General features: G+C 26.5%; 2 protein-coding genes across 2 annotated transcripts in view; both read left to right on the top strand.

Annotated features, from left to right (window-relative positions):
• Nucleotides 1-818: 818 nt before the first annotated feature.
• Nucleotides 819-1,277, top strand: LOC100203452 (succinate dehydrogenase assembly factor 2, mitochondrial). The gene has a single exon (XM_065809387.1). The coding sequence runs from the start codon at nt 819-821 to the stop codon at nt 1,275-1,277; it is 459 nt and encodes a 152-aa protein (XP_065665459.1).
• Nucleotides 1,278-2,647: 1,370 nt separating this feature from the next.
• LOC100207049 (methionine synthase reductase) overlaps nt 2,648-22,435 on the top strand; it is a 41,858-nt gene continuing 22,070 nt past the window's right edge. Inside the window, exons 1-8 of the mRNA XM_065810324.1 lie at nt 2,648-2,841; nt 2,969-3,119; nt 6,009-6,126; nt 8,177-8,433; nt 16,073-16,140; nt 16,298-16,429; nt 16,624-16,709; nt 17,227-17,294. Of these exons, the coding sequence (XP_065666396.1) occupies nt 2,695-2,841; nt 2,969-3,119; nt 6,009-6,126; nt 8,177-8,433; nt 16,073-16,140; nt 16,298-16,429; nt 16,624-16,709; nt 17,227-17,294 (1,027 nt within the window). The 5' untranslated portion in view covers nt 2,648-2,694. The remainder of the gene's footprint in view (nt 2,842-2,968; nt 3,120-6,008; nt 6,127-8,176; nt 8,434-16,072; nt 16,141-16,297; nt 16,430-16,623; nt 16,710-17,226; nt 17,295-22,435) is intronic.

The following is a 22,435-nucleotide window of genomic DNA, read 5'->3' as shown; positions in this document are numbered from 1 at the left end:
TAGTATAAATTTTCTTTTTTAAAAAACTCTAATTTTCAACTCTTTATAATAAACATGTAAATCAGTTTATAAATAAAGTTCTTCACCAGTAGTCACGTAAAACTGCATATAAACTTTGTATGCAAAAGTGCTTCACTATTAGTCTCGTACAACATACTTATATAAACTATGTATTTGAGAATGCTTTAAGGCCAAGAGCATATTTTAAGAGAAACACATTTGTAGATTTTTTCAAATTTACTTTAACACATTTTTTTTAAATTAACAATAGATAAAATCTTCATCACCAAGATACTTTATCGAAATTTTTACGAGTGAAAATTCTCTTGTACAAATAGATTTCGATACATTTTAAATACTCTGAAGAGTACTAAAATAAAATGAATTTCCTGTGTTGATAGCAACACATGACTGGTATTGATAAACTTAGTATATCATTACTTTGAAATTTATTTCAAAAATATGTTTGTTTTGCTTTTAATTATATTTTTCAACTAAGTCGCACTTGCCTCTCTTTCAAAATCAGCGTATCAGATTGCTCAATTTTCTGCCTATTCTGAGCCTGTCTAGAATTTCAAAATATGACCGCGGGGTCTATTTTTTTTTTTTTTTACGCGGCTCGCAAAAAGCAGAAACATGATTTTTTCCGCTTCATAAGGATGTTTTTATTAAGCGTTTTCGTCTTTACACTTACAATTAACGTCTTTCTATTTGGATTATTTTGAACTATAATTAATATATTCTATTCAAATGGCTTTATAAAATTATCTATTTTATTAGTTTTAAAATAATGTTTTACATTTTTAGCCATTAGAAAAATGAGTTTTTTGTTAAGAAGAATTTTATTTGTAAAAGAATCGCAGTTAAAAACATTGAAAATCTTTTTCTCATCAAATCCGATAGACTTTCCTGATATGGGTCCACCAATTCCGGAATACAAAAAAAGATATGGAGAGGCTGATGATGTACTACGATCAAGACTTTTATACCAAAGTCGTAAAAGGGGAATGTCAGAAAACGGACTATTACTTAGTACGTTTGCATCTTCTTATTTAAATAGATTTACAAGAAAACAACTTGAAGAGTTTGATAAAATTATAAACCAACCCTCTAACGACTGGGATATATTTTACTGGATACTAGGAAAAAAGGAAACACCAGATGAGTATAATTCTGAAGTTATGGACTTGCTCAAATCATTCTCAAGAAATCAAGACATGGAAGCCAGATATAGGCAACCCGATCTTATCTTTGAAACAAGAAATAATGAAAAATAAGTTATGCAGTGACAAGAAAAATTTTATGTTGTGTAATAAATTAATATGTAAATGGTAATGCTCTGTAATGAATTAAAATACAAATGATAAAAAAGTAAAATTTAAGTTAGCATAATTATATAATTATGTTTAAAACCCGACAAGACCTTCAAAGTTTAATATTTTGTTAAGCAATGAAACAAGCACATTTCATCACTGTTACCTAATGATTGTTATTTCAGTAAAATTTAAATTTTGATATAGTAGCAATTGAATGAGAATTACTAAACACATTTGCTATGAACAGGAATTCAGTTTTAACATGTTGTGTCTTACTTACCTTTTGTTGTTAGTTTTTACATAATAATGATCTTGAATGGTTTTACAATGTTAAATTATTTGATGTACATATGAATTTAGTAAAATTGTGACTTATGTTAAAACTTGAAAAATGCAGTAATAATATATAAAGTTAACCTTTTTTCATACTTTTTATACATAATTTTTACCCCACATTTTTATTAAAAGGTTTTTCATCAATGAGTTTGAAATTAATGAATAAGGTAAAAAATAAAAAGTGAATTTTGTGATTTCAAGATTGCATTTTGACCTGCTTAGCAATTTTATGTTTTTATTGAGTACTTAATCATAAATTTTGATTAAGCGGTGATATAATTTTCTTTAAATATTTTTAATCATGTTATTATAAATAATGCTAATGTAATTTTTTTAAATAACAATTTATCTATTTAAATTTATTATAAGATTTTATTAGTAAAAACTCTGGAAAGAATAGCAGCAAAATAAACAATTGTTTCTTTAAGAATACCTCTTTATTTAAAAGTAAAAATTGCTTTAAATTTGTTTTTCAAAATTCTTATTAACTAATTTTAAATAATGTCATTCAAAAATAAAATTATCAAACACTTGAAATAAAATACTTTATCAAATATTTTAAATAATGGTAAGTAAAATTATTTAGGATAATCTATTATTATATTTAAATATTTTTATCTTGTTTTAATATATTATTATTTTTTGTTTGTAGTTTGACTTTTTCTCCTATATAATCAAATTTAATATTTGTTAATATTTGTAAAAACAATGATTTTTCAAAATCATACATCTGTAACATGTGTATTTATGTTAATTTTAAATTTTCTTTAAAAAAATTTTATTTTTAAATCTAAGTTTACATAGTTATGAGGCTCCACTTTTTATGTTTTTAAGCCAGGAATTATGTGTTAATTATCATAAAGTCATCCAGGGGCTATCCTAGGAAAAAAATTTGGGCGGCAGTACCACCCCCCCCCCTATTCTGGAAAATTTAGCGGAAATATTGCCGAATATTTTTAATATAGTCGCTGTAAACTCTAATTGATATAATTAATAAAGTTTGTTTTTAGAATTTCTTATCAATGCTGTAATAACAACTCTAATGTCAGCTTGTAAAAAAAAAGAATTTATTATTTTGTATGGTTCACAAACTGGTCAAGCAGAAGCAATATCTGAAGAAATTTACGAACAAGCCTTAAAACGTGGGTTTCATCCAGCCAGGTTTTGTTTAAGTCAGATTGAAAAGAAGGTATGTCAATTATATTTTTATCCAAATTATGACAAAAGACAAAAAAAAGAAGGCGATTATCTTTTTTTTTCAAACCCAAGTACATTCTTTTGTGTTTTATGTGATTTTTATTTCTCCTTATTTATAGTTTTCATTGGAAAAAGAAAGTTGTGCTGTTATTGTGTGCTCAACGACTGGAGAAGGAGAGCCACCAGATAAAGCTTTAAAGTTTGTGCGCAGAATTAAAAAGAAAACACTACCACCTGATTACTTTAAGCATCTTTCATATGCACTTTTAGGTAAAACATATATAAATAAGCATTAGTTCATGTGTAAATGTATGAGTTAAAACAAAAATGATATTCAAAGTGTTTAATTATTAAAATAAATTAAAGACTTACATCAGCTTATCAATAAGTCTTGTAACATATTCTTGTTCGAAATGAAATTTAGATACTGACAATTATTTTTAATTTTTTCAACGCTTAAAATATTAATAGAAAATAAAAAAAAAGGGTTACTATCTAACATGGTTTACTATAGTCACAGACTAAACCTTTATAGCAATGTTTTACATTGAGGCGTGGCATCATGGTTTGGTAACAAATGTTTGTTATTTTTTATGTAACCAAGTATAAAGATTACATAATAAGATTAAATACATAAGAGCAAAACTAAAGAAGTCAAGAGTTATTAAATTTATTTAAAAAACTAAAACTATATTAAAAAAAAAAAAAAAACAGTGTTGTGATAATCCTCCGGCTAATTGCCATATAGCGGCCACATACCCATGTCTACAAAGACAAGTTCAGCTCACTAAAGAGCACCTGCTTCAATAGAACAAGAGTAAAAAGCATAGGCAAAGAGTTTGAAGAAAAACAGAAGTGATTAAAATTAAAAGTCAAAAGTAGTTGAGTTAGAATGATAGCATAGAGAAAAGCGATTAGACATTGCATCGGATATTAGAATACGCAATTTACTGAACAAGGTCAAATATCAATACATAATCTATGAAATGATAACTTAGTAAATTAAAAGAAAAGTTATATTAAAAAAAAATTATTTTTGACATTTTAGTCACATTTTTGCTTGTAGGTTTAAAACTTTAAAACTCAAAATAGTTTGCTGTGGGTTAAAACTCAAAAAGCATAAAAGTTTTTTTTTTACTGACTAAGACGAAACTATTGTATACATAAACAAGATTATCTCTTTCTGATTTTCTAATATATAAAAAATAATTCAAAAGTTATTAGATTCCCCAGAATTTTTCCGTCAATATGCTATGTTTTCTCCCCAGATACAGACGTACTTTTGTTGCTAATATTTTACTGTGGTTATCTACCTCTTGCAACATACTTACGTAATGGAAAAGGATCAGAATAACGCAACATCAAAAATTGTTTTGAGGCATTTGGTAACCAAACGTTTAGAAGCTTTATTGGATTTCCATGTGTTAACAAAATGTGACCAGACTGGCCGCTTCAATGGAAAATCCAAATTAGCATGGCGGAAGTCATTAATGGTTGCAGATGACAAGTATGCATTCTGTATGCATTTTCAAGGTTAGGCGATATTAAGACATTGCCGAATCAGGTTACTCTTCAAGGTAATGAGCGTTTTGTAGTCAACACAGATGAATTAAAAATTATGCCCATTAACATATCAACCTTGGCTTAGCTAAGGTGGTTTCTCTTCTCAAAGTATCATCAAGATGGTGTGCAGTTGCCACCTACTCTGAGTGTTCTAAAATACAAAGTATTCAAAATTCATTTTGTATGTCTAGTGTTAGTAAGATCTCACAAATCTTTACAAAATCTTCCTTCTCCTGAAGGCTTTGGCTGGAAGATCATTGGTGAATTGATCATTGGTCCCTATTAACAGATTGCTTTCTGCACCATTGGTTTAATTGAGTTGAGTGTTTTGAGTATACAGTGATGATATACGGATTTGTGTAAATGCACAGAGTGTGTAAACACCGATATTCACGATTGAAGTGACGAGGAGCTAGAGAATCTAATACATTTGATATAGAAGATATTTTATGATATAGAAGATATTTATATTTATAAGCTTATATTTATCAAATTTTATTAGCTTTTCTTTTTTGACATATGTATAAAATTGATGTCATAGTGGTTTCCATGCCAATACAGTCCCGAACTTTTTAAAATAAATATATACCGCTTGACAAACTCTTTTGTATGACATTTTTTAAACTAAATTTTTTTTTTTTGTTAACTGTAGGAAGTTTGAAGTCATGGGTCTCGGCCCCAAATGTGAAAATTTTTCTGAACAAGTTGAAAGCAAAAGGTTGCTTCTAGCACGCCTGTGCACAGAAGTACACAGTGACCCTCACTACACATATTATATTAGTGTACTGTATCATTATGGACCAAACTTATTTTTGTGAGAAAATATAGAAGTTCTAGGTTAAACAAAAATCTAAAATCAAAAAATTAGAGTTTTCAATATTTCTTTTGAAAATTTTCAACTCTATTAAAAAAGTTCTTTGAAAAATAGCTGAGTGTTCAAATTAATGAGTAATTTAATTCAAAACACAATTGTTTATAAAAGTTTTATCAAATACAAAATGAAATTTGATTTAATATCATTAGATTATTTATCTCTTGAATGTTCATCTAGTCTCAAGTGTTTGGCTATTTATTTTAAATACTTGTTAAATAATGTTTTTTAAAAATTTTTATTTTTGTAAAACTATGTTCTGAACTAGAGCTGAACTACTAACATAGTTTTAGAACTATGTTCTAAAACTATGTTGCTTTATTTCAAATATTTAAGGTAAAAACTACATAAATGATGTTAATGCATTATATTTGAATTTCTTTATTTTTGAATTTTTCTCTATTTTATTAATACAGATATACTGTTAATAGCAACATATTGATCATATTAATATGGTATTAATAAAAAATGAATTCATGATGCATGGAATTAAAAATGATGGAATTTGTAATTCCACCTGCAAATTTTCTTTATTATTGTTAAATAAATTTTGAATTAAAAAAAATTTAGTTTTTTTTTACATTTGTCTGCTACCTCACTGCTGGCTGCTGCAACATAAATAAAATAATGATACAACATAAAATAAAATCAAGTTTTATTTATTTTTATTTATAAAAGATAAATATTATGTACTTTATTAAATTGTACAATGTTTATACTTTCAGGTCTTGGTGATAGCAATTACACAAATTTTTGTCTTTGTGGTAAAAATATTGACAATCGTTTGCAAGAACTTGGTGCAATACGTTTTTATGAAACTGGATATGGTGATGATGCAGTAGGGTAGGTATTTTGTCACTAAATAAAGACTAAACTGTTTAACAATAATTTAATAGAAAATAGTTTGTGATGCAAAACTTTTGTAGGACAATGCGTTTTAAGTAGTTTTTGTGTTATACTAAAAAGCAAAGTTTATTTTTTTCTAAAGGAATTCTTCATTGCATTTATTATTTATTATGTATCATAATAAAAGATGAATCAAACCACTTTGTATAAAATAACAAATGTTTAGTTCATTTTACAAAAAGAAACCATTTGAGGACATTTAAATCTTATGTAATTGTTCAAAATGTGTCCTTTTTTATTTATTGATGAAAACATAGATTTTGGCGGTGATTAAAAAGTTGGTCTTTATAAGTTTGAAATTATCATATTATTTATTACCACTCGATGTGTATATTAGGAGGTTCAAAAAACAGCATTTTTGAAAACTATCTGCAGCTCACACCTTAACGTGTTCTATATGATAAAATAACAGTAGATTTAAAAGTTTTTTGAATAAAAAATATCTTTAGGGGTATCTCAAGACCCTTGAACACTTAATGGGTCTTTAATATTAATAAATTTTTTTAATTCTTGATAAAGTCTTGTTGTGTCTTGAATGAAGCGAAATTATATAATAATTTCTAAAATAATCATCATTTTATATTTAAAAGCATATTATGTATATCTTTATATGGTATTTATATTATTTATTTTATATTATATTTTTACTTTATATTATATTATTCTTTATATGGTATATTATATATAAAATAATTCATATATATATATATATATATATATATATATATATATATATATATATAATATATATATATATATATATATATATATATATATATATATATATATATATATATATATATATATGTATATGTATATATTAGGGATGTGACTTTTTGGTAAATTTTTAGTATCTCCAGTTTCCAATATAAAAAGCAGATGAACTTTGGTTTGAAAGTAACTGAAAAGTCATTGGTTTTTTTTAATTTTTAAAAAGGGTCACCCGTCATGACTCTTGATTATACACTGGCTCCCATATATCAGTGAGTTTTTTTTTCTTCAAAAGTATATCAACTTGGGTCTCAAAAGAACCATAATTTTATAGTAATTTCATAATTCATAATCTTTTCTATAAAACATTTTGGTTCTTTTGAGATATTACTTTTGAAGAAAAATAAAATTCACTGATACATGGGAGCCAGTGTGTAATCAAGGGTCATGGTGGGTGACCTTTTTCAAAAACTAAATAAAACCAATGACTTTACAGTTACTTTCAAACCAAAGTTCATCTGTTTTTTATATTGGAAACTGGAGGTACCAAAAAGTCACATCCCTAATATATATATATATATATATATATATATATATATATATATATATATATATATATATATATATATATATATATATATATATATATATATATATATACACACACACATATATACAACCCTCGGAGTTAGGAAAAATGAGGTTGGCAATAATTTGCTGACCTCAATCTTTTTGAGGTCAGCATCAAGTTGGCAAAAATTATTTGATACAAAGGTCTAACCATAAAACATAGAAACGAGGTCGGCAATTTTTTGCCAACTTCAAATACTTTCAGGGCGGCATTGCAGAATGGCGACCCTAATTCCGTTTGTTGTATATATATATATATATATATATATATATATATATATATATATATATATATATATATATATATATATATATATACATATATATATATATATAAATATATGTATATATATATAAATATATGTATATATATATATATGTATATATATATATATATATATATATATATATATTTATATATATATATATATATATATATATATATATATATATATATATATATATATATATATATGAATTATTTAATATATAATATACCATATAAAGTTTAATATAGTATAAAGTAAAAATATAAAACAAATTATATAAATACTGTATAAAGATATACATAATATGCTATATTTAATTATATACTAATGTGTTAAATCAATTATTTACAAATTTTTTTTTCTTAATCTGATATTAGGTTGGAGGTTGGCGTTGAGCCTTGGATAGAAGGACTGTTTATAGCATTATCAAAGCATTTTGACGTAACACCATCTTTATATAACAATACTATACAACATTTTGAAGAAAAGGTTGAGAGAATAATTATTACCCATATATCAGAGCATATTTCAATTCAATCTGAAAAAACTAATTTTATAGAAGGAAAATTAGATTGGCTAGAAAAGTCAAACATGGCTGGCTTGAAAAGTCTCTCTGCAATTTTAAATGGATCAGGTAAAAAAAAAATGAGTTATAATTTTTAGGTGTATTTGATTTTCAAAAGATAGTTTTTAATTTATATTTTATAAAACCCTAATTTAAATTTTATAGACTGATTTTTGTTTTAAACATGTTTATTTTTTCATGTTTTAGAACTTAAATAAAATCAGAATAAAAAAAGATTTTTTAATCATAAAAAATATTTTAGACAAAAATTTTATTACAATCAGGGAGATCAGGGAATTCAGGGAAAGTCATGGAAATTTAGATACAATCAGAGAAAATCATGGAAAAAAGATTGATTTAGTTAAAAGTCAGGGAAAATCAGGGAATTGTTTAATTTTGTACTATTTACTTTAATGTTTTAAATGTTTTATAGTTAATAATATTCATTTTTAGTTAACTAATTAAATAATTAAACAGCTCAAAAGATTGTTCAAATATATTATATTTGATCATTATAAAAAAAATTAACTTTTATTCTGGTCATTTATTTGCATTATAAACAAACAATAGCTTATGCATAGCATTTTATGTAGGTTTGAGTAGAACCATTATTAGTAACTTAAATGAATTTATTAGGTTCTTGTTTGTGTAAAAATAGCTTCAACATCTGAAGACTTTCAAAGTTTTTTTTTTAAACACAGGTGAAACATGTAAAGACTTTAAAATTTTTTTAAACAATATTCTATTTTTATTCTCTTCCTTTAACTAAATAAAAATTTAAAATTTTTAAATGACAGTTTATTTGATGAATGTGGTAGTGGTGTAGTGGTAGAGCGCTCGCTTCATAAGCGAGAGGTTCCGAGTTCAATCCCCACCACGTCCCTGGTAGTACCGCGCTCAACTTGTATCTCCGCGCAGCGGCCTTGTTCGTCAAGGTTCGTGTTTCGAAGTTATAGAGTTGAGAGAGGGTTATGACCATAATTAAGTAGCCTCCTCATCTGTAGTGGCCTTCTGGGCCTTGGGGAGGTGAAATAACAAAAAAAAAAAAAAAAAAAAAGAATGTTAATGTCATTTTTAAAAACATGACGGCAGATGGCTCATGTGACAAGTCGCATGGAGGGGAAAAAACATGTTCAGAAAGTCAAAACCAGTATCCTGTTCTTTCAAACCTGCACAGTCTACATCTAAAAACCAAGGAGTTCTTATAGTAGATCAATCTAGTAAAACTTGTGCAGAAATCTCATTTGCATGCAGTACAAAACAATTTCTCATTAAACTTGTGAATAAGAATGATCTACTATATCAAAAAATGTTTTCTGACAACACAACTGTTAAATCTTATGAGATGGGTAGAATAAAACTTGGTTATTAATTTTGGTCTTGTACATTGTTTACACATACTTTAAAAAGAAATATCTGAAAATCTCCTTTATTTTTTACCTTTTCTTTTGATGAAAGCCTGAATGTTTCTTTTCAAAATTGTCAAATAGATCCAAATAGTATTCATTTTTGGAACAATGATCTAAATACTTTGACTCAATTTTTGGGCCACCCTCCTGCAAAAAAATTACTTAAAAGTATGACCACATCTTTGACAATGGTTAATTTCAAAAATCTGACAAAACTGTGTACAGGTGGCCCAAAATAAACTAGTTGCTTCTTGATCTTATTAAAAAGTATGCTGAGCGACTAAAGCTACATAAACTTCCTAAAATTAAGAGCAACCTTCATGTAATTCTTGGTGCTTTTGGAAAAAAATTATTAACTTCCTTGATTGAAAACTGGTTTTCAATCAAGGAAGTTAATAAAAGCTTCATGCAAACTTTTCCATGGTTCTCCTGCCATAAGAGCTGATTATGTAACTGTCACTGAAGTAAAAATAAATTAACTTTCACTAAATTGAATTTTTTTTAGTTACATTGCTAGTTTGTTACAGAAAGTCATAGTGAGACATCAGACAGACACCCCTATGATTCTATTTCTTTAAAGATTTGTTTTCAATTGATTAAAGCTTAATGAGTTTAACAATAAATTTATGATGCTACATAAAACAATATGCTTTATGTAGCATCATAAATGGGAGGCAACTTCTGAAATTTATTTCACTATAAAGCAGAAGTTTCTGCTGTTAAAATCAATGACAATTCCTTTTGCTGCAGAACATAACGTTCTGGACTTAAAAGAGAAAAGGTGTGATCTCAAGATGTGATAAATATATTCATGAGATTATTGATTTATAGCTATTTAAATTCTTGAAAAAGTTTTAATTGATCTTCTTTTCTTGAAGCAACTAGTTACATCAGTTCAGAGTAAATCCTATAAAAAAAGCTGATTTTCATATACAGATGAAGTCTGTAGATGATCAGCTTTTACTTTATTCTTTTCTGCTTGCATATCTCTTCAAATGAATATGGTCTCACTTTCACACAATTCTCGAAGTTGTTAGAAAAAAGTTAATCTTTTACGAGCATTATAAAAGGTATCACGATAGAAATTGTTTAGACAAATTTCGAAACCATTGAAGTTGATATAAAGTACAAGGTTTTGTCAAAAGTCTTGATTGTCATTTTTCTGTTAGGTCATGGTCAAGTATTAGTTAAGAGGGTCTTTAGTACTTTAGTATAAATAGTAATATGCTAAGTGAAAACATGAAAGAAAAGTCACTTGTCTTTTATGTAAAAAGACTATTGAAGATCTCATGATATCTAACAAATTGAAGGCTTGACTAGTAAAAATCAGCAATGGAAGACTGTTTGTAACGCCTTGTTCAAATAGTAATAATATCGAGAGGAAAAAAAAAGTTGCAAACAAAAGGAATTGAAAGTAATGTGATAATGTTGTTGAATCAAGTAGTTAAGATTTAAGGAGCAGCAAAAAGTTTTTAGTGAAGTATGAAGTATGGATGCAAATTATTATTGTCTTTTTGATTTAAAATATTTTAAATGTTGATTATTCTTTCGAGCTTAATAATATTTTGACATTCTTTATGTTTAGCATTAGTTTTCATATTTGTTTCGAAGACCAAGTTGCTAATTTTAACTGTTTTTTAAAAGAGTACAATCTTTTTTTTTATTTTTATCAAACAAATGATTGGTTTTCTATTTAAAACAGAAAATAAAAATTTCTTTGGGGCTTCAAAATAGTGTGTCTGGTGGTTAATGTCTAAGTTTTAATACTAAGTTATTGAGTAAAAATAATAGAAATATCAGGAAAAAATAAACAAAATTTCATTGAAAAAATCAGGGAAAATCAGGGAATTTTATTCCAGAATTATAGTGGCAATCCTGTTACATCAGATCATAGATCCATTACAAATCTAACAATCTATTATCAGGCTTGGTCGGAAAGTGGATGTGATTGCACTCTATTCCTGACCAAGCATATAATAGTTAGTTGTGACATGGCTTTTTAGATGTTTTGGCCTTGGCTTTTTAGATGTTTTGAGTTAATTTAAGATACGCAAAAATAAGCTTTAACTTGACTGACAGAAGACAAAAAATCTTAATTAAAACAAAATAAATTATGTTTAGAATTAATAATTTCTCTCTTTTATAATTTTTTAATTAAATTAAGCGACGCTCTTTTATATAAAGTAACAACTTATTATTAATGATTGTTTAATAAGGAAACAAACATTCTTCAATTTATCAAAGAATATAATACAATTTCTTTTATTTATGTACTTACGTTTTATTTTTACAAGACTTTAATTTAAATTTTAGTAAATTAAAAAGTCAATTTTTTTTTATAACTATTACATGCTATGCATAGTTTGTTGCTATAGCAAAGTTTGCTATAGCAAAATACTATATTGCTATATATAAAATACTTGAAACAATTCTTCTCAGTAAGATGAACAAAAGAAATAATTAAATGACTGATTTAATTTAGAAATACTATAACAATCTTTTTTCTAGAATCTTTTAGAAAAAATTCTAGAAAATCTGATTCATTAGTATCAACCATTTTAAGTTTTATGTTGGTTACAATTTGTGGTGGTCCAAAATATTTATGTTGTATGTTGCCAGTATTTAAACTTAATGCTGATTTTTTATTTGAGCAGGCAAATTGATTGATTGTATTCATAAATCTGATTTAGAGTTAATCGCTATCATTTGTGATAACAATTGTATCAACTAGTCTTTTTATTTTAAGTTGACTCGTAGAGAGCCATGGAAAACAAAAAGTAATATATTTTTACTTTATTACTTTGCCCATTTAACAAAGTCAGTGCAAAACAACTGGCTAACTGAGAAAATACTGACTCTTAGGTTTAAAAATAATGGTGTATTAAAATCAGCTTGTGGTCTGATTTGAAACATTTACATGAAACTGAAAAAGGAAGTTAAACTTTCAAAACTTAACAGTGTATCTGTAGCACCAGAACTTAGTGAATGACAAAAAGTATATACTTGTCTCCGTATATTTTGTGATGAAACATTAGCTTCACTGAAGAGATGTTTTAACATAAGTAGTTCAGATGGTACCGTACAGTTTATTGAAATTATATTAAAGTTTTGGAAGATTGTAAATGTTAAAGGGCCATATGCAGACTTATGTTACTGCAATGATGATAGAGCTGTTATATCTTCAAAAAATGACTGGTAGTCAAGGGCGAAGACAGTGTAAGCTCACACATAGTAAGGGACAGCACTTTGGCATACATGTTCAGAAATGATTGCTTTTGTTAGGTACCTTATTAACTCATAAATTATTGTTTAGTGTTTTTTAAAATTACCTGAACTGGATGAAAAGTTGGATACAAATGTTGAAAAAGCTCTAGTTTACATTTCTGGGTATGTTACAAAAGCTGAAACAGGCAAAGGAACAAAATTTTATTATGAAAAGTATGGGAACTATGTTAAATAGATTAATCGTGGAGATCTCAACATACCATTCAACAATTGTGTCATGTTTCATCCACTTACTGATAAAGCAATCTCAAAAGTCATTATGTAACATATTTATGTCAATATCTGACTTTTATAGTTTCAGGATGAAAAAGAAATCTGGAGTAATTTTATTTAATATTTTGTTTAATCACCATAGTATTTTATATAATCCAATCAAAAGAACCGAAACAAAAACTTTAAAAGTTGTTAAAGTAAATAGAATTTTTATATTTTTTCATATTTGTACTTGTACTTAATCTAATGTTTTTTGTAAACATTGTTTATTAAGCTCCTCTTTTTCCCCCCTTTCCAAAATATTCCTAATCAAAACATTCCTTCTAGACTCATATTGTTTTTCAATGAATCAATAAGATTTATTAAATTAAAAATAGTTGTTTTATAAGATTTATAAACATACTTTTTTTAATTTATAAAACTTTTTTTAATTATGCATTTTATCTGTTTTGTACCAAAATTATCTTATCTAATTTTACGTTAATAAAACATTTACTCACGGATTTAACATATTTATTGCTAAGTAAGGTTTTATAAACTTAATTTTTACTAAAGTAATGATAAATCGGTGTTTTCCCATTCAAAAAAACTTATTAAAAATGTTTAAGACATTAGACATAAAACAACTATATCTTCAATGGCCCCCAGTTTATTGGAAATTTTGTTCGTTTACACGAACAAAATTTCAAATAATAAATAAAAAGATATCAACATGGGTTATCCCTATTGATAACTTTTTTTTTTTGTATTGTGGATACAAGATGGGACAAATATTTTCTAGGGTTGTCTAGTAAACTCTGGAAAATATTTTCTCATGGCAACCAGACATAACAAGTGAGTTAAACATCAATTTTTGATTTTTTCAATACTGGGTTTATTTAATTAAATAGTAAATTAATTTGTATTAAAAAATATTTAATTGTATTGAAATGCGCTTGATTAATTTAATTAATTAATACTAATATTGACAATGTATTCCATTTTTATGAATGCAAAATAACATGCTGGATGATTTTTTTTATCAGAATCATGGCTTTTAAATTTGAAAAAAATAAATATAAAACTTTGCAGAACCATAAAGTTTTTGAAATTTTTGAAACTGGCACATATTATAGATATTTAAAAGCATGTGTTTTTCAAGTTGTTTAATATAATGAATGACTATGTTTAAAATCAGTGTCTAGTAGTTGTAGTATTTAAACTGTAGCTGTGTTGATAGCGAGTTAAAAACTCACTTTGATAGCTCACAACAGTTTAAAAATATACTAAAAAATTTAGTAATTTACTAAAAAAAAATAGTTAAAAATTAACTAAATGCTAAATGTTTGTCTAATTTGATCTTGAAAATGTTTACATATCTTGAATTGATGACTTCCAATGGCAATGTGTTCCATAAATTTGCTGTTCTTGGTATAAACTTGGTTTGTTCTCTGCTGTATTTTTAATTGTAACCTCTGCATAATTTTGAAAATGATGGTTTGTTTTAAAGTTCTACTATTTCAAACACATTAAAAATCTTAAATATTTGAATAAGATCTCCTTTCTGCCTTCTTTCTGATAATGTTGTTAAACCAAGTGTTTGTAAAGGTGTTTATACTGCAGGCTTCTTAAGTTCTCTGGCATCCTTGTCATTCTGTGTTGCACCCTTTCTATTATATCAATATCACCCTTGCAGTTTGGTTGAGAATATGCTTATTCAAATGAGAATTCAAAATAGAGTTTTTTGTCATCCCCATTATTGCATTAGCTTTTGATAAACATGTTACTATGTGCGTTGAATTACTGATTTTTCACCCATTTACTGTGTAATTAAATTTTATGTTAATTTTTACCATGTTGTATAACCACACATTTACTTTTATTCAGTTTGATTAACCATTTTTCTGACTAACTTTCTATGATATTTTAATCTCTTTGAATTAATTTGGCATCCTCAATTGAATATATGGCCTATATGATTTTAGTGTAGATATATTGATTTAATTGTATTATTTTTTCAATGTATAATTTTTTTTTTATATATTTTTTTATAGATCAATTGTATTTTTATTTTCTTTTGTTGTAGTTGCATAGAAAAATTTTTTCTTAGATAATTTTTTTTTTCTCTTTTTCTTTTTCTTTTTTGTTTTTGTGTATTTTAATTAAAAACCTAAATATTGTATCATAATGTTGCTAATTGATATTGCAGTGACTAATCAATTAGTTTCAAAATTATTTAGGTGACTGTAGGCTAATAAATATTTTATGCAGAAACATTATGGTGAAAATCAACTTCTGTAGAAGTCTGCACTAATTGATAATTAGAATGTTACATTTACCTAAAACTTTATTTGTTGTTCAGTGCAGAATTAAATTTTTTAGAAAAAGGTTAAAAATAATTATATTAAAAAAAATGCAAAGGTTTTAATTTTAATTAAATTATAAAAGTTGAAGGGTAACAAAACAAAAAAAAAATACATAAAGAAAAAAAAAATGCTTAAAAAAATCTTCAAAATTAAAACAACTCTTATTTACAAGAGTCAGCTGACTCTTGTAAATAATCTTGTTTTTTCTTTTACTGAAATTAGACATTTCTGTCTCACTTTTTTTTATTTTTATTTTTACTGAAGTTAGACTATTTGGCCTCACACCCTAATTTACTGAAGTTAGAGTTTGATTAGCTCCACATTTCTATTAAAATAAAATCCATACTTTTATTGAAATAAAATTAACACTAAATTAGTAAATAAATAACTATTTAGAATAATTTTTAACATCCATACCAACCAGTTATTGATTTTATAATTATTTTTTTTAATTAGTTCTCAAAATTCCATCTTCTCCGGAACCGTTTCTTCAGCTAGACTTTTTAAGCGATCAAAGCATAGAAGTAAGTTAAGAGTTGTTTTTTTTGTTTAAATAAGCAATTTTTTTTGTGGTTTTTTATTTGTGTAGTTTTTTATTTTGGGCTTTATAGTTTGATATTCTATTTGATAAGTTTTTAATTGTCAAATAAATTAAAAAATAAATCCATATTTTACTCATAGCTCGAAAATACAACTTCAATAACTTACCCCAATTCAGCAACAGATGTAAAAGCTGTTAGAGTTGCTAAGATTAAGCAGTTAACACACGACCCTTCTGTTAAAAAGACTTTTGAGATAGAGTTAGACATTCAAGTTAATAAAAACATTTTTTTTTTATATCTTTATTGTGGGAAGGTTGTTATGTATATTACCATTGTACCAAGTTATCTACATCTACAGTAACATATAATATGGCTGTTATATAGGTAGCTAGGTATATAAGCAGGTAGGCAGGTAACTATCATGTAGACTTAAGCTAGAAATCATGTTTTCAAACTTTATTTTAGGATACTGAATTTGTTTATGAACCTGGTAATTCTATTGGTGTGATTTGTTATAATGAAAAAAAAGATGTTGAGTATATAATTAACAGGTAATTTTTTTATGAAAAAAGTATATGCCAATATTTATGATATAACTAATTATGTACTCAATGTAAATCATCAGTTATGTTGTAAGAAATTCGTTATTATTATTAAAAGGGAATGTGTGTTGGCATTTTTTTTGTCCACAGTACTCAAAAATTATAATTAATTATACAGATAAAGTAATAAGCTTCGTTTTTTGTCAATTGAAAAGCAAATAATAGTTAAAAGTAATTTATTTGTTGTCATTTAGTTGCTACTAATAAAAGAATTTGCTACCATTTTAAATTCTATTTTAGACTGGCTTTTCAGTTACTAATAAATTATGCAATTAATATATTTTAAAAAATACAGTTATTAATTTTTAAAAACACAATGAATATTTTTAACAATTATTTTAACTTATGCAAATTTAAAAGTGTTTTGAGTAACTAAATGGTTAAAAATTATTGAAAACAATCTATTAAATAATGTTCAAATAAAATTTTAAAATATAATGAAATAATAATTGTTTATTTGATTTAGATTAAAATTATCAGAGTATGCAGATAAAAAGTTCACTTTAAATGTAAGTTCGGATACAGTTAAAAGAGGTATTAAATTTTTTAGAGCTTTGTGACAAGAGTTTTGTAGGTTTTTTTTTTTTTTTTAATAGTTTGTTGGTAGTTTTTTTTTTTTTAATAGTTTGTAGGTAGTTTTTTTTTTTTTAATAGTTTGTAGATAGTTTTTTTTTTTTTTTTAATAGTTTGTAGGTAGTTTTTGTTTTTTTAATAGTTTGTAGATTCTTTAAAGTAATTATGTTTATTTTGTTTGTTCATAGACAAAAGAATTTTTTTAAAGTATCAAGTTTAAGTAATCAGTGATTAATTTTTTTTTTAATAGTATGCATTTTTAAAAGACATTGTTGAATTTAATTTTGGTGTAAAATTTTTTTGATCTTATTTTAAACGCTTCTTTTAAAATAATCACTAATTCTTCTATGTTCTCCTGATACATATACCATTCACATATCAATCACCATCAAGCAGAGAATTTGCTTTTTTTTTTCAGATCAAATTTACTTTCTTTAATAACTCTCAGTGCGAATTTGTAAACTTAGTCACAAAAAATAACTATTTAAACCATCACCCCCTCTTTCTAAGCACAAAGTGTCGCAAAATTTGAACACTCTTGGAAATAAGATAAGCTGTGTAGACTGACTATTGTGAGAGTATGAGGAGATGGAAAATAAATCATGGTAGGTTTATGCTATTCACTCTACCAAATATTTTATGCACAGCGTTATATTATGTTGATTTTCACTTTAAAAAATTATTAAAAAGGCGCTTCAGTTAGTAACATAATATAATACTTTAAATGATAACAATATGGTAGTATTTCAATAGTTTTTAGTAATTGGTGCAAAGAATATTTTTTCCTTGCTTTTAGGTTACTCATAATATTAAAAACTTTTTTGCTGCAGCCAAGTTAAGATGGTCTTTTAAGAGAAAAAATGCGTTAAGAAGATTCTGTTAAAATAAAATCAAGAGTGCTAGTTGAGCCTTATATAGAGTTCAATTGAAAAGTATTAAAATTGACATTGTGCGTTAAATGGTTGGAGTTAAACTCATAGTCTTTAACTAGTGCATTTGTGGTGGTGGTTTAGTTTAACCAGTCCTGTCGAGATTAAAGACTTCTGTGATTAGAAGACCTGAAAAAAGTTATTTTTCCGCTAAATTAGTTGCAAAATTTATAGAGGCTTTAATTTGGTTATTTGCATGTTCATTGCTGTGAGGTGGATGGTATATGCAACTAACTAATTTTTTTCAGCTCCAATATTTAACGAACACCGTAATATATCACAGATATATATGCAAACTCTACTATGAAAATTAGATTTGCCATCATGTTTATATATACGCCTATATAATATAGATTAGAGATATTTCTATAGATACAATTTTCATTAAACCTTTGTTTCTGTTATGAAAACAAGTTTTGGTGGTGTTTTTGAAGTTTGAATAAGGCTATGCAACTTGGCAAATTTCACCATGTTTAATGAAGTTGCATTTGTATTATAAAAAGTAAAGTTATAAAGATATTTGCTAGTGTTAATGCTTCTATTTATAATCTTTTTTTATTGTTATTGATTCTGTTGTAGGCTGATTTATATTTTACTCTATTTTTACCTGTCTGATTGCTTGTTTAGCAAGTTGAGTCCCAAATGGCTACAATGCATGTAGCTCTACTACTGTGGATGGCAAAACAAAAGAGCTAGTCTTTTTGCTGCCTTGAACCTGTTACATTATAGGTTGTAGTTTTGATTGCCTCTGCTGAGCAAGAGTTTCATCTGGATTGATGTAGATATTGTTTTGAGCACTGTTAAGTCTCAGTTTATGGACAACTTTAAAAATTGGTTGTTTTTTTTCTACGTTGTTGTAATGGACCTGCTTGGGTATATATATATATATATATATATATATATATATATATATATATATATATATATATATATATATATATATATATATATATATATATATATATATATATATGTATAAACATATGTATGTGTGTGTGTATACACACACATACACACATATATATATGTATATATATGTATGTATATATATGTATATATATATATATATATATATATATATATACATATATACATATATATATATATATACATATATACACTGCGACCATTTTCTATAGGCGCATGTGGATTATGTCTTAAAAACGTACTTAACTACTTTTTTATAGTGTATTTCAATAAATTATAAATAAAGTATCAAAAAATAATGAAAATTATCAAAAAATAATATCAAATTTGAAAAGAGGTTAATCATAAATGAATTAAATTCAAAAGATAGCTGACTATTTTCTATAGATGCAGTTCACATTTTTTTAACAAAACTATCAAAAAAAATGTTTTCATCAAGTTTTTAATACTCGATTGGACCTCCTTTGCGCTAAATACTTGATAAATTCGTTTTGGCATACTTCCCACCAAGTTTTCCAGCACTTTTGGCTCCATATCCTCCCAGCACTCTGATACAGCTACTTTTAGCTCTGCCATAGAGTTATATTGCTTCTGGTCAGCATAGATAGGTCTTACAATGATTCCCCAGATGTTTTCAACAGGATTCAAATCTGGACTGCAAGCAGGCCACCACATATGCTTCCAACCAAGCTTTAGTCTTGTTACTAGTGTGAATGCTGGCGTTGTCTTGTTGAAAAACAAACTTTTTGGGTCGGCATTTATTTTTAAATGGAATCAAACATAATTTTAGCACATCAATGTATTCAGAACTTTTCATTTTGCAAGATGTAAATGCTAAATTTAACTTTCATGTTGCACAAAACCCAAGCCAAACCATCAAAGATCCACCTCCGAAATTCTTTGTCAAAAAATATTTGGGTTCTCTCCTCAAATCACGCCAGTAGCCACTAAAACCATCAGGCCCATCAAGATTAAACTTTTTCTCGTCCGAAAAAATCACCTGGTATTAAAAACAAAAATATTCAGCTGTTTAGACATCTTACGTATTTATGAGAATTTAATCTAAAATTTCTTACTTGTTCCCAATCGCGTGCCATGTTATCGTGGGCGAATTCCATCCGTTTCTGTTTGTGAACGGGCTTCAAATTTGGTGCTTCATTCATTTTGGATCGTACAATGTGTGGGCTGTCTTTAAGACCTTTCCTAATCGTCTCCTTGCAAACATTTAAACCCAAATCTGACTTCATTGTTTTCAAACTTTTTGATGAATTTGATGCGAGTCGAACAATTCTGCGTTTTTCATGGCCTAAAACCTTAGATTTCTTTAGTTTCCTCTTGATTGTAGCATAGTCTGTTGGATTTTTCAAGAAATTACGGATAATGTGATCTGATCTCTTCAATCTTCTAGCGACTTATTTCAATAACGGTAAGGACCTTTCCTTTTGGCATTTGGTTAAGTTCACCTTAATTTTGACTCACAAAATAAAAAGTACTACAGAATATTAGAAATTTGCAACAAAACTCGTAAAAACTTTAGTGCATCTATAGAAAATTGCCACGTGAATATTAAAAATTTAATTATTTTAATACAATAAAGACAATTAATAATCAGGTGCATAATGGATCATTGTTTTCCTACATACACTTATTCAAAAGTACCGTTAGAACAATTTTATTACCACTGTAACACTGTAAATCTGCTAAATTCTACATGCGCCTATAGAAAATGGTCGCAGTGTACATATATGTGTGTATATGGCCTAGCCCACACTCCTAAAACGGTTAGTGGGAGCAATTTACAGCTCTCGCAAAAGTATAATTTTTTCTTTCAAAAGTATAATTATCATTGTAACTTAAATAAAAAACACAAAGTCATTTTTATAAACAAAATAAAATAAGTGCATAATAAATTTCAATGCTTTTTAAAAAGCAGGGTTGTTGCAAAAAAAAATTAAAAAAGAGCGCTGATCTAAATGCAAATGTTTTTGATTAGATTGGACTAACTGATAAATATATTTATGCTTGTTATGTTTTTGTTTTTGTAACATTAACATTACAAACGTATGCTTGTAACAAGTATAAAACCAAGTTTTGTATTTAATAAGCAGTTTTTTTAATGAATAAACAGACTGCTTGTGCGAAAGCCAAACGCTCTCGTAAGAAGCTGTTTAGAGGAGCATGGCTCACCATGTTCGATTTTGGAGAGTTTTTTCTTCGCTTTCAAGCTTATTTACTCCCATCGAGGCCTATATATATATACATGCGCACAGAGTATATAAAAATTTGAGTTTAACTTTTGAGTTTTTTTTTAGCGCATGCTTTACTAAAGCCAACTAATTACTAACTTAATTTTTTTAATTAGTGATGTGCAACCCTAATACCAATTATTAGGTTTCCATGTTTACTATGTTTTGAACAAATATTGATAATTTAGTCAACGTATTTTAATTGATTATGAAAATAACAATTTTTGATGAGTTCAAAAATTGGCAAAGTGTTTATATTTAAAAAAGTAGGAGTTTTTCAACAGTATATGATCAAAATTTATTAGAAATGCAAAATCAAATTACTATTTTGTTAGGCTATCTTTACAATGTCTTTCCATCTACAAGGCATAAAGTCAAATAAAAATGCAAACAATGGGATTTGAGTGCAATATTTCTTCGATTTTTCTAAATAAATTAGCATGATTTTTGAGCTTGATGCCTATATTTGATGGTCAACATGTTTTTAGTTATAACCCTCTCTCAACTCTATAACTTTGACAAGGCATTTTCATCCTTTAGATGAGGTAACACAACGCTCTTACATGTCTTTAAATATTTCTTGATCAATAGTTTCAACATTTCTATGGAGTGAATCAACACCGTCCCAACTAAAATATCCCAAAACAATTACATTACTCTCTTCATATTTTACAGTGAGCAATCAAGTGATTAAGGGTCATATTTTGTACCTGTTTAATTGTTTTTGTATCAAGTTTGTTTGTTTTAGTTTGTATGACGTCCTACCGGACATCAAACAAACTTGATTCCATCTGATCCAAACTGCATAAACTTGTTTTCATCACTAAAAAGAATCTTTGACCAATGTTGACTACTCCACTTTAGATGCTGTGATGTCTTCCAAACACATTTGCATGATGTAATTGTTTTGTAGTAAAAATACTACAATTCATTCCATAAAAATGTTTCTTATGTTCATTTAAATCAATAGCTGTCAAATTATGTTGTTTTTTTTATTAGT

Source organism: Hydra vulgaris, chromosome 11, assembly GCF_038396675.1.
Source record: "Hydra vulgaris chromosome 11, alternate assembly HydraT2T_AEP".
Taxonomy (NCBI): domain Eukaryota; kingdom Metazoa; phylum Cnidaria; class Hydrozoa; order Anthoathecata; family Hydridae; genus Hydra; species Hydra vulgaris.
Note: the sequence above shows the minus strand (reverse complement) of the source record. Positions and strands in the feature narration are given on the sequence as shown.